General features: G+C 40.8%; 1 protein-coding gene across 1 annotated transcript in view; it reads right to left on the bottom strand.

The window, feature by feature from the left end:
* Positions 1–3,338: 3,338 nt before the first annotated feature.
* The window catches only part of BMF (Bcl2 modifying factor), a 22,626-nt gene continuing 15,995 nt past the window's right edge, over positions 3,339–9,969 (bottom strand). Inside the window, exon 4 of the mRNA XM_085323311.1 lies at positions 3,339–9,589. Within this exon, the coding sequence (XP_085179437.1) occupies positions 9,488–9,589 (102 nt within the window). The 3' untranslated portion in view covers positions 3,339–9,487. The remainder of the gene's footprint in view (positions 9,590–9,969) is intronic.

The raw sequence follows: 9,969 nt of genomic DNA on the forward strand, positions 1-9,969 counted from the left end.
CTTGGCGTGTTCTTCACCTGCTACTATTTGTACAGAAATAAACCTGGCTTCAGCCTGACAGCTTATTTCAACTATTTACAAGAAAATTAACAAGCTGTTCCACATTATAAAAAGTTAACAGTGTTCCGGCCCCTTTCTCTCATGTTCCCAAATGAGTTGTCAGCTCGTGCCACTTCCTACGTGTTCCCCATGGGAAGAAGCCAGCTTCTCAACCAGCCCCGCTTTGTGGTCTTAGCAGTAACGCTGGCTGCAAAGTTGTCCAAAGATGGAGATTTCTTTCACAGTCATGGRTGATCCTGCTATCCTACATCTACATGTGATTTACCCGCTGCTGGGATACGGAAGAGTCCTATTTCGGGCCTATCATTCTGACCAGTACCCAGTTAAACTAAGAAATGTTAAAGTAAGCCCCGGGCACCATATCTGTTCCTTGCTGCCTCAGACTGAGTTCAGATGGCCCAATACTACAGTGGGCTGTTGCAATGAATCATCTATAGTAAATTAAGAAGGTGGTGAAGGAAAATGATTGAAACAAGCTATTTCTTTGCAGAATCCCATTAGCCATTTCCAGCTATTTAATTCTGTTCAAATTTTTGCAAAAACTCATAATGTTATAAAAAGTCAAGACTCATTGTTCACTTATTAAAAGCTAATTGTCTCCGTGAAACGTAGTTGCATGACTGTTGCTGTCGTGATTTGAACAGCAGACGTAAACAGGGTCATCTCCAGCCATAGTGGGTGGATGTTTAGTTTATAGCACTGAGGTTAGGAGTGAAAGCGTGTGACTAAGAGCAGAAAACAGAGGAGCCTTTGTATACATCAAGAGCCCTGAGGCAAAACAGAGAGAAGGAGAATGCTGACACAGGCTTTAATGGAGAAAGAAAAGAGTCCATTATAAATGGTACAGAGAACACAATTCATTTAAGAGAAATCCAGATTTAAAGGACTTACATAGGGGAATATGAATATTGACATCAGTGTGTTATGCCTGTCAGCTTGTTGTCTGACTCTGTGCATGTTTTAGAGTACTATGTACCATGTCAGGTGGAAGACAACTTACTGCAAGAAATTATCATTGGCTCTTTATTAGATTCTTGTTGGAAGTAGGTGTCTTCTTGTTCAAACCTTTGGATAGGAACCAGCAATATGCACAATGAAGCAATTGCAGCTCTTGCATTTTAACATCAATCTCCCAAAACGCTCAAAAATTACTTTCAGGACTTTTCTTTTGCAACCTCCCTCTCTCCATAAATAGAAAAGGCTAGGGCGGGGGGGGGGGGGAAGAACGAGGTTAGATTATTTCTGAATACTTCAGGTATAAAAGCGTAATGAAAAAGCTGCTTGGTGGAGCTGTTTCCAAGCTTGCATATACTTCACAGTGACTAAGAACCAGCACGCTTACTGCACCGTGAAGCACCAGTATGAGTGCTTGAAAACTTTCCCCAGACCATATACTACAGTGGCTCCTAAACTTCAGCAGCCAGAGTCATGAAAATARAGTGCTTTGTGCATAGCTTGCGCAACAAAGAACTTTCTCATCCTCAGAGTGCTTTACTATTTTTAACAAGACAGGCTGAGCAGTTCTTGATAAATTTTTTTTTCTTTGAAGCAGTAATCCTACTTAAACTTTTTACCTTGTCTCTGTAGCAGATTGCTAGGAAGTTACTAGCAAAACTCCTTCTCTCTTAAAGTGCTAGTCATGTTTTTGTGTGAGGTAGGGGACACAYGGTGAACGCTCCATCAGGTTGCCATGAAAGCTACCATAGCTGGAAATAAACTCCAAATCCCACGTTAGTACGCAGGCCGGAAAGTGCTTAGGATTTCATGAAAAAAACTCCTTCTCCACAGTTTTTTAAGAGATCCAGTTTCTCTCAAACTAAAATAATTGTATGTATTTAATGTCTCATGTAACAGGAATGTTTTGGCTGCAGTGTTTTGTCCTAATGGCCCAACCTGAGTGTTTCCACACACCTTCTTGCCTATTTTCTCGTAGCCATATGACAACAGGTTGCAATAGGTCTAAAACAGAGACCCAAGTCTAATCTTCTGGGAGATCTCAGAAGAAGAAAAGCAGTCCATATAGCTGTACACTTGCCCCTGTTTTGAGCAAGGTGCAATGTCTTCTGCTTTGGCACATACTTCTAGGGTAACTGTACAAGCAGTTAATTTTTRAAAGCCATTCTTTTCTTTGATACAAGAATTGCTAAAGCTTCTGCAAGTGAGAATTTAATTAAGGGTGAGAATTTAACCATAATAGAATCAGGAAATTCAGAGCCAGCTCTCCAACCCATCTAAGTCAATCTCACTTCTGTCCCCTTGYATCAGTGTGTTACAACAGGCTCTTTCATGGTCTCATGATACTGGCCAGGGGACACACTTTTCAGTACATCTAATACAATGAAAAGAAAAACTGTCTTTTTCCCCTGTGGTCTTAGATGCACATGTGGCTTTTCATACCACACACATCATGTGTTTTTGGAATGAAAGACCCTTTTGTAATATGCACACACCAACAGAGGCAACTTAACATCGAGTAGGATTGTTAACTCAGTTTCCTAAAGACTCCAGATGAAAATTGTACCAACAACATCACATGAGCAGCATTTGTTGGGGGAATTTGACCAACTATAGTGTAAGTATTTTCTGATAATTACATCTCCATTCCTGTCCTACCTGAGATAATTACCATTACTTAATGGAGATATTTTTTCTCTTCCTCTGCATTAACTCAGYAAAACTGAAGTAGAGGCCAAAAACCATGCATCTTGCTATCACTTAGGATGGCCAAGACATCCTCAGTTTTGCCCTTGAGGGAGTCATTACCACTTTACACAGCCCTTYGAGCCTTCACACAGCCACCTTTGTCCACTGCCTTTAAGTCAGAAGACCAGCAAAACTTCTTACTATCTTATTAGTAAGACTTCCAAACAATGACTGTCTTTATCATGAGGCCTGAGCACTTTTGACTGTACTTGTCTAGGCATAAGCTGGCATCACTCAAAAGTTACACTCTACAAATTTGGAGGATGCATGGAGATAAAGATTTTCCTGATTTGAAGTAGAAAGTTAACTGTACAGTTCCAGCTAGCAGCAGTGCTTTATCCAAGGTGGGGAATATTCTCCTTGAAAGAGTATTTCATATGCCCTTCCAGTCCAATCTGGAAGGAAAATCTTGTCTTTGTTGCTGGGCTTGGTATTAGTGCACACATACAAGGATCTACCACATACTCTCAAAGTTGAACCACCACAGTTGTATCACTGATCTGGATGAACTCCAGAACTGGCCAGTTGTGGCAATGCTCTCTATCCCTTAGAAAATAAAATGAAGAACACAGACAAAGAATTTAACAATTTTATTAAAAATTGTACCAGTTATTAGAAAAAAATCCAAGTATTAAAGTATTAAAAAGCACCAAAGAAAGAAAGCACAAAGCAAATATACTGTACAGATACAAAAAAGGAGCACTGCCCAGTCACCATTGGTACAGGCAGGAGTCCTGGAGGCACACAACCGGGATAAACAAAATGCTACATTCTCACTGGGTCTCAGTCCATGGCAAAGAGGATGTGTGCACTTCAGGACTAATCCAGACAGAGATCTCACAGGAGAGCATCGGGTTTACTTCTGCAGCAGGATGGTATAATATATTTACTGTGGGAAAACTCTTTATTGAGGGTATGGAAAGTTCATTAAGTACACTGCAAATTCTACCTCTCCTTACCCCTTTGCTTTTCCAAATGAAGAACTCCAAAGTTAGAAAACAAAAAACAAACAAATCTATCTCATAAAAGTACAAAATTCACATAGGACGGTGAGGCAGAAAATGTGAATCCACAGTTCACAGTATTCCCATCAGTAAATTTTACCTAGAAACAGTGCTACATCYTTGATACCACTGAAGAGAGAAGACAGCAAGGTACATGATTAATTTTACTAAAGAAACAATCTAGATGCTCAATATCCAATTCRGTAGCAGGATTTTCAAATGTTCCTAGTGGAAACAGGCACACAAATCCCTTGGGCTGTTTCAACAGTTTCCTACTAGAAGTTTAACTTCTGACATTTATTTAAGACAGTGACTGTCTTCTTTACATGACACCAGTCTCTTCCCCCTTTTTGTCATCAAATTTTCCTCTYATAAAAGCGATCAAAACTGGAGCTGAGGAATCTGTGACGATGCTCTCCTGGAGCTGTGTCMAGGAGCTCCTGGGACACTCCTTTAGATTTAAGAATAACTCTATACATGCAACATTTTCATAATGGATTTTAAAAACATTCTAAGAATCTACCCTTCCCACCCCTCCATTCCCCAAAGGCAGCAAAGAGTCTGAAGACAGAACTGAAACATGGCTTTAAAAAACAGTCCACAGACAGTAGGTTTCACTTCCCAGAAACCAACTTCCAGCATGGGATTCACAGGAAGAGACCCTCCTTTCTGTGGCGGGGGGGGGGGGGAGGCACATGGAAGAAAGAAGGGGTGGGGGATGTCAGACTGCATTCAGTTTAAAAACACACACCCACATACACACACACAAACACGCATGCATGCACGCATGCACGCACACACAATTACATTCCAGTGCATTTGATGTGTTTGGTCTTTTCTGCTTTTCTTGTGGAGGAGAACTGAGTTGTGTACCACCTGTGTGAACACATGCAAACCAAAGAAACAGAGACCACTGAAGTCTTTAGGAACTGTAAAAGATTGTCCTATGATCTTTTATCAATTCCTTGAGGTATTTCTTCTTTCTAAAAAAAATTAAAGGCAACACGTAGGCATTTCTGAAAACAATGACCACAATTGCCAGTTTGAAAGAGACTCATTTGAGCAATGTTATTGAAAACCCTTTTTGTCAAACTATGCTAATACTCTATAGTACTTGGTCCATAAGCAGAGCTCCCATGAACATGAATGGGCGTTACACGGTCCCTTTATTTATAATCTCCCAGTAAATATAGCTAGTAAGACAAGGCAAGACCTCCGCATTTCTGCATTCTTGCTCAGCTCCTAGCATATCTGCTAAGAGCACTCCATATTTTTCTCTTTAAAGATGCCCTCAAAAGTATACCATCCGGCACATCCCAGTCTCGCCATTCCTATAGCTTCAAGAGAGACAGGGATTAGGACCAGTAGAGGGAGGATGGAATTAATTTTACGGGGTCGACAGACTCACACTGCAACTTAACTGCCTCAAGCAATTTTCTTTTCTTTTTCAAAAAAAGTTTAAAAAGCTTCTTCCTAGTCTACCAAGGGGAAGAATCYGCAGTTTCCCAGAATAGTGCCAAGTTCTGGTGACTACTGTGGAGCAACTTGAGGGCTGAAGTACTCTCATGTGCACATCTCATAACCAATCCAGGCTTGAACAGATAAAGCTGCCAGCCAGTAGAAAGTAGTCTTTGCAATCATCCTTCCTACATCAGGAAGGGCTGGGTTCCTCTCCTCTATCCTCCTGTTGACACATAGCTCCAAAGCAAAGGCTGATAGGGAAGTTTCTTTCTAGTAAGACTCTTCTAATGAGAGTTTAGCCAACAAACATTTAATACTAAGCGGCTATTTCAACTTGTAAAAGAAAGGCAGACTTGGTACTACAGGAAAGTGGTTTGCAGTGGAATATGCAAAACCCTTATAAACCAATAAAATCCTGGAAACTGAGATGTGTGATCAGTTATGCAGGACTTCAGTGCTACCAGAGACCTTGGGAGAAGTCTACAATCCCTATACAGATCCCTGTATCCCAGATGGCAACCCTATCTATGCAAATCCATTTTCTTCTCTGCCTTTGTTGTATCCTACTTTCGGCAATTTGCAGCTATTCCTGGGCAGTCACTTTGTGATTACTGGCTCAGCTTTCAAGAATTGCAGGAAACAAAAGTAAAACTAACTATTCCCTACTAGCACCAGGCTTACTGGATCCAGGGATGGGCTGGGTTACAAGATACTTGACAGGGTGGGAAATGATATAGAAATGAACTACTTTCACTGAGAACTCTCTCAAGGAGAGCTGAGGTCTGAAGCTGTTTTGGAGATCTGGGAAAGGAAAGCAAGATATTTCAGCACTGCCGGTGCCATCAGCAGCAACTCAAGCTGTTCTTAAGAATGGCTCATTAAAAACAGGAATTTGTTTTAGGAGAAAGATCCTACTGTTCTCACTAAATTGTAGTTAGTTCTACACCACAGAGAGGAACAGTATCCCATTCTTTTCATGAAGACAAACTAATAATGAAAAATTTGAGCATTCTCCTTCCCTTACAGGATTTAAACCACGTTCATCAGAACTGCTTCCCCAAACAATCTACTTATATCTGTGGCCACATCGTAACAGGTACTCTGAGAGGAAGATTTCCTCAGTGCATGCTGAGGGGCCCTACCAACATGGGATGGGTGACAAATACATGGGTGATGTGCATCTATGTATTTGTTGATAAACATGTGAAATCTACTCTAGATATTCTCCATTCTCTAGAGAAGACAGAAATGTCTGGCCAGGTGAGAAGGAAAAATCTTCACAAGTACTCAACGTTTCCTCAAGTAGGTGAATTGCGTGTATGAAGTAACTCCTTTTTCCTTAAGTGAATAACCAGCCTGCTCTTCAAAATCTACATGAAGCAGGATAAGACTTTCGGGCTGACAGAGTATATTTCCTTTCTCCAAGATAGGCAGATATGGAATAAAATTAAAATATATTATCAGTGGTTGTAAATCTCTGGCAACAGTAACCACCACACATATTGCAGGAAGTCAGTCTTTGTCTAGAATTAGCTTTATGTCTCCAATGAAGTATTGTTGTTCGTGGAGATTTTAACTTGAGACCCTGGAATGAACAATTTTGATAAGTCTGTTGTTCCACTGGGAAATACAGACTTGAAAAGATGTCTCCCTCACTGAAACAAATGATTCTGGTCAGGTAGCCAACATGACTGCAGAACAATTTCAGGTATTTGTTTTTCCAAGTTGAGAAAAGACTTGTCCTAGATAAACTGGTAGGGTCACAACACCAGCCAGTGCCAAAACCGGACATATCTTCCCAGCTTACCCACCTACAGAACATGCCAAGCCTTATTTGCACTTGGATTTAGCTAGCCTGTTTGGCAATCAAGTCAAGTGGAAGGGGAAAGCTCACAATAGTTTTCAAGTGTCAGATGCACTTGCTGAATCTCTCTTACTTTGCTGGGCTACTACGATATAGCTTTGATCTGCTGGTCTGTGACTGCATCTCATGAAAGGTCCCTGCCAACCAAAAGGAAAATGCAAGCATCATGTCCCAGAGGATGCTATACTGGCAGACAGCATTGCTGCACTCCTACCCGAACCTCAGCAGGTCCACTCCTGCCTCATTAACAGCTTTYATGTTAGCCAAATGTCCTCCATTTAGAGAGTTATTTTTTAAACATCCAGCTTCCAGGGGGTCCCCAGTTCAGTCTCTCCTTGCACTACCACTCAGGCTTCTCCCTTCTTTAAATCTCTGTTCTCCAGTGAACAGCATTTACTCCAAGTAGACTGTGCAAAGCAAGGTATGGAAAGCCTGATCTCTAAACATGTGCAGAGAGTGGCTTCCCATAGTGCAGCAACAAAGTCAACAACAGGTACCACTTGTGTCCCTCTGGGTAACTCTGTAGTGCACATGCTTAAAGAAACAATACAAAACCAAAAACTGTTCTTCCCTCTCCCTCTAAAAAGCCCTCCCCCCCTAAAACCTGACCCCTAACATATAACTTGAGATTAATTTATATGAATTCTCAATAATCCTGGACAAAYTATCACCCTAGCTAGAAAAATAACATAGAGGGGAAAAACATAAACTCTCATTATGCTGAAAGACAGTGGTTGAACATATGCAAATGAAAAAAGCTTTGGGACCTGTCTCARGGAGCTAAAGCTCTTTTTGCCACAGTAAAGCAGGATGCAAGTTAAGAGAATGAGGCTGGGACAAAGGGAGAAAGTTCAAATATAACTGTGTTCAGCAAATTGTTACCAGACACTACAGTGCAATCATGAGATTATACAAAAAAAATGAAAAAGAATTAGAGAAGGACATGCAGAGAGGGGTGGAAGAGAAAGCACATGTGCAAGTAAACTACTCTTCCCATACAATAATGCTTATTTTTCCAGAGTGGACTAAGAGCAGAAGAATTCCTAAATACCTGAAGCTGACATTTGTAGCAGTACTGAACAGTAGTTCTCTGGACAGAACTTTAAGCTAGTTTTATAATCTGAGATTTACAACAAATTGCAGTGGAAATACAGAAACTCTCTGAAGAATATAAAAGATGTGTTGCTTTACTAGTAATATTTTATCCAAGTTGTCACTGGGTTTGTCAATTAACAATATTTAAGGCTACACAGAAGTATTTCATTTGGCAGGTAATTCTCCCGTGCTGTGCTCTAATAGTGTCAGTCATACAGACAAACATCTGAGCAGATAAAAACCAGAAACCCTTAGATGATCTCACTTGAAGTAGTATTACTGCTGCTAGTCAATATACGTTTACAGCAGCCTCCAAATACTACTTAGTAGAGTAATGGACAGATTGCTGGTACAGTGTACATGTCAAACTAGTTGCTAATTAATTTCCCTGTCAAATCCTGAAACAAATATCAGATGCCTGGGACCTAAGCCTTCCTGACCAACCACATTATAGTAATAAAAAACAAAACAAAACAAACACCCATCATAAAACTAATAAAAAATATACATTAGCATTGTAGGACATTGATGCTTGAGTCTTATTCCATGGTTTTCAGCTCCATGCTGGCTTACAGGCACAGCGATCAACTGAACTGGAAGCAATTGCAGACACTGAATAGCCACCAGTAACTCCAAGCAGGGTGCTGAAGAATGTTCTTATAGAAACAATTTTGTCCATTTGGGGCAATGAGAAAGAACAATCTCATGTGAGAGATCCACAGCTAGTGCTCAATGGAAAGATTTAAGAGATCAATTATCTTTGTGATGTTTTCTCACAAAAGATCCAAGAAAATAAGCAGTAATCCATGCAGAAAACAAGCAAGCAACCTGCTGGATATAAGCTACTTGAATGTTATTGTTGCTAAAAAGAACTGTCTTCATGGAGGAACCAAGCATCTCTACTCTGGAAGATACCCAAAGTACGTTTAGAGTCATCAATCGCAGACATCCTTTCCAACTAGCAGCCAAATGACAAACTCCTACACTAACAGCAGAGGAAGCTGTTAGTCTAATACCTGCCTCTCTTGCACAGAGGTTACCGGCACGGGGAACCAGCAGCAAGCGTTACCAAACACACCCACATTCTAACTTTCCTTCAACAGTGTTGGACAAGAGCTTCCTGCCTCGTGAGGCAGCAAGCAGCAAAGAAGAGTCCATAAAAACCCCAAATTTGAAGGTGAGTATAAGAATTTCACAGAGTCCTCGCATCCGGCCAGCAGTGTGCATGTCTCTCCCCCGGACCAGTGTTTGTTCAGTGCTCCCTGCAGACTGGATGTGGCCTAAAACAGGTGGGCGAAGCTCACCTCTGCCCAGTGTGGTTCCTGTTCACCTCCACATTTAAGGCCAAGTTGTGTAGAAAGAGAAAAAGCTGCCACCACACTTGATTTCTGTTCTGCTGATGCTGTAGAGGAGAATAGTKGAAACAAAGTTATTTATATTTCTAAAATTGCAACATACCACTTCTCTTTTCCAAAAACAATTCAGTTACACTTTTCAAGAGCAGACACTTTAATCCYATCAGCATATCAGGGGGGTGCACAGAGGGATGAGGGGAGAGAGGGAAATGATAAGTTCTCCAGAAATAATTGTAGCTCTAACATTACAAAAAGAAAAGAGCAGACCCTTTATGCATTGTGCACAAGAGGATTAAACTTTTTTTTTGCTTGTAGGATTTTGCAGAGTTTAGCCAAGTGCTGTTTTTAATCAGATTGGCTTCTGAGCCTTTCAAAAGCCCCAGCTGCATGAACAAACAACATTTTTTTTAAAAAAAAAAAAAAGCCC

The sequence above is a fragment of the Rhea americana genome, unplaced genomic scaffold (assembly GCF_003343005.1).
Source record: "Rhea americana isolate MKP2758 unplaced genomic scaffold, rheAme1 scaffold_84, whole genome shotgun sequence".
Lineage (NCBI taxonomy): Eukaryota > Metazoa > Chordata > Aves > Rheiformes > Rheidae > Rhea > Rhea americana.